This window comes from Apis dorsata, unplaced genomic scaffold, assembly GCF_000469605.1.
Source record: "Apis dorsata unplaced genomic scaffold, Apis dorsata 1.3 scaffold_683, whole genome shotgun sequence".
NCBI lineage: Eukaryota > Metazoa > Arthropoda > Insecta > Hymenoptera > Apidae > Apis > Apis dorsata.
Window position 1 is genome coordinate 993,031 of NW_006263864.1, and position 2,814 is coordinate 995,844.

General features: G+C 45.8%; 1 protein-coding gene across 2 annotated transcripts in view; it reads right to left on the reverse strand.

Annotated features, from left to right (window-relative positions):
• Window positions 1–2,814, reverse strand: part of LOC102681877 (tyrosine-protein phosphatase 99A-like) — a 334,024-nt gene that overhangs the window by 42,719 nt on the left and 288,491 nt on the right. For both annotated transcript variants that reach the window (XM_006622301.2, XM_006622302.2), the window contains exon 4: window positions 1,861–2,042. In XM_006622301.2, coding sequence (XP_006622364.1) covers window positions 1,861–2,042 — 182 coding nt within the window. The remainder of the gene's footprint in view (window positions 1–1,860; window positions 2,043–2,814) is intronic.

Consider the following 2,814-nt stretch of genomic DNA (forward strand, 5'->3'; position numbering starts at 1 on the left):
CCTATCGGGATTATTCCGTAGCGAGGCAAACGAATTAATCGAGTAATACAATATATCAATCGATGACTCATTGTAACTCGATATTTGCACGGAATACATATGTTACTTAAATTTCACGCGTTAAATTTTCTATAAAATCGTTGGTTACAGATTTAATTAATTCTGTGTGTTTTGTTTTGTTAACGATGAAATAGGATATTAATGATTAACGCGATATATCGATATCTCGTTCAATATTAATTATTTCGTAATTTTCGATATAGAAGGGAGGGGAGGAAGGAAGGAAGGAAAATCGGGCGAATTTTTCTTTTCGCTCCCCTCTGACCCCCTCTGATAAATCTTTCCACGATACACTGAATTAATTTTTCGTATCAATAAATTTATCAAACGAAAATAATATTCGCGGTAATCCACCAAGTTTGCAAACTTGCGATCGCGCGTATATGTATTTATCTTGTTTTTCAAAAACAAAGAGATCCGTTTGCATTGAACGCGATGAACGTTTGTAACGTTGCCGGCGAAAGCAGTATAAATATTAGCCGATCATGTGATCGAGCTGTGTTCATTCGGTAAATCCGTATCAATTTTCTAAAAGCAAATGCACACCGAGCAAACTCTTTAACGTTTGTGCCCGTAATTTTAGCCACAGGTGGTAATTTCACCGACGTTAGTTCCACCCCCGTATTAATCACTATAATTAATCGGATCAACGCGAGTTTGCGAACTGCCCGAAAAACGAACCAGTTTCCCCCGGACAGAGGAGACGAAAAAAAGATCATACCATTACTCCCTATTATTGTATCCGTCCGAGTGACAAGGAGCAAAAACAAGGACGGCAAAACCGTAAGAAATTCTATCTATATTAAAACCGCATCTCCTCCAACGTTTCGCCAACAGAAGAGCAGAAGCAGCGTTTTTCCTCCCCCCCTCTCTCTGTTCCAATTTCCTACTAATTGTCCCCGAACAACAAGAAGGCGATAAGAAATTCCATGTATAGCAAACTAATACAATCCGTTGCTTCGAGATCAAATATACAGCGGAGGGAGAGGGGGGAATCTCTCGCAGCTAATTCCATCAACTGGGACCGTGTAACGCGCTAATTGCCATTGCGATACGCATGGGAATTCATGGGTATCGGGGGCTGGTGGCTGTTGGCGCGCGTTAACCATCGGCGGCCCGTTTGTTAGCATCGTCTTCGTCTTCGTCGTAATCTTCCTCGTCATAGTTTCGCGAATGCAAAGTTTGTCGTGGGTACACATACACAAGGCGTCGACCAATCCCGGCGGCGTTGACAGAATTTATAGGGCTGAGCTCGCGCGCGCGTCCGCTCAACCTATTTTCCAGGTTGCTCGTGCGACGAGGACGGGGGATGAGAGAGAGAGAGAGAGAGGAAAGCTGGACGGACTGCTCGAGTTAAGCGCGATTGTACACTGTGTTCCTTCCGGTGCTGCAATTAGCGCCTCCTTAGTTGGCTGCGTCAATCTCGTGACGCTTGGTGCCTGGCCGCGGAAAACCGGCCGTGCAAACCATTCTTCTCGCTCCCCTTCATCTTCTCGCTCTTCGTTTTCCTCCTCCTTTTACGGCTCTACCCTTCGTTATATTCGGGCCGTTTACTCTCGCGAGCTTTAGCATTGCCCCGGAGGGACTCGTTCCGTTTGGACACCTTCCCTTGGATTTTATGTCTATTATCGTTCCCCCCCCTCTGGTGTTATCCGCTAATGCGCCTTTCCACGTTTCAGGAGGTCCCGAGTTATAGAAATTGGTTATACGAAGGAAGGGGAAAGAAATATCGTATATGATTAATATACACGTAAGATGGAAGGTTAATTTTAAATCGGAGGAATTTAAAGAAGAACGTACGTTCTCGAAGAGTGACGGAGTGGAAGGTCTCTTCGCTTGGCTTGCTCCTTCCCATGGCGTTCACCGCTGACACGCGAAAACTGTAGACGGTGAACGGCTGCAAATTCTCGATGTTGTAAGTTGTATCGTTGTTCGGCGTTACGATTTCCTCCGTTGCGTTCCATGCTCCGCCTACCCCGGTCCTGGAAACAATTGCGCTATCGTTAGTGAAGGTCGTGCGAGCGCGAGCGTTGATTTGACAGGGAAAACTGGTAGCGTTACTGGAAGCTTTTGTTGTTTCACCCTCGCGCTTTTTTTTTTTTTTTTTTTTTTTAGTAGTAGTAGTATTTTTATAGAGTGTAGGGAGAAGTTTCGAAATATATACGGACTGTTATACACGCAACTCGCCGGCTAAAAATATTCTTTCTATTCCGATAGATATAGGGGAAATAAAAACGGTTTTCAAAAACCGTGCCCACGTTATCGAGCGTCTATGTCCTTTGAATGTATCTCCCTCTCCTCCGCATCAGGGATTCGAGAACACCCCGGCAAAGATAAAACCCGTTTTCCGCGGGTTCACGGCCCGGCCAAATTACGAGGCTCTCGATATCATTGGAAATATCGTAACTTGTGACGGCACGTTTCGCGTTTCGCGGTTGATTAGAATTCAATGGTTCGTCGACGGGAGAAACCGACGATTGTATTTAGACATTAATGGTAGAGCGATGGATCGCTGACAATCCGGATGTATCGTGCTCGCGGATCGGATGCAAATCAACTGCGTGGACCTGGCACACCCGATTAATTAATGGGAAACGGTTTGCCTCGAACGAACAATACAGTTTTGCCACGAGCCACCGGTTCCAGCTAAGTTCCGATTACGGAAACATCGTTCGACGTGGAGTAATGAGCGGTCGAAGACGCGACACCGGCCGCGAGATTTTACCCTCCTCTGCCACCACTCGTCTCTCTCCC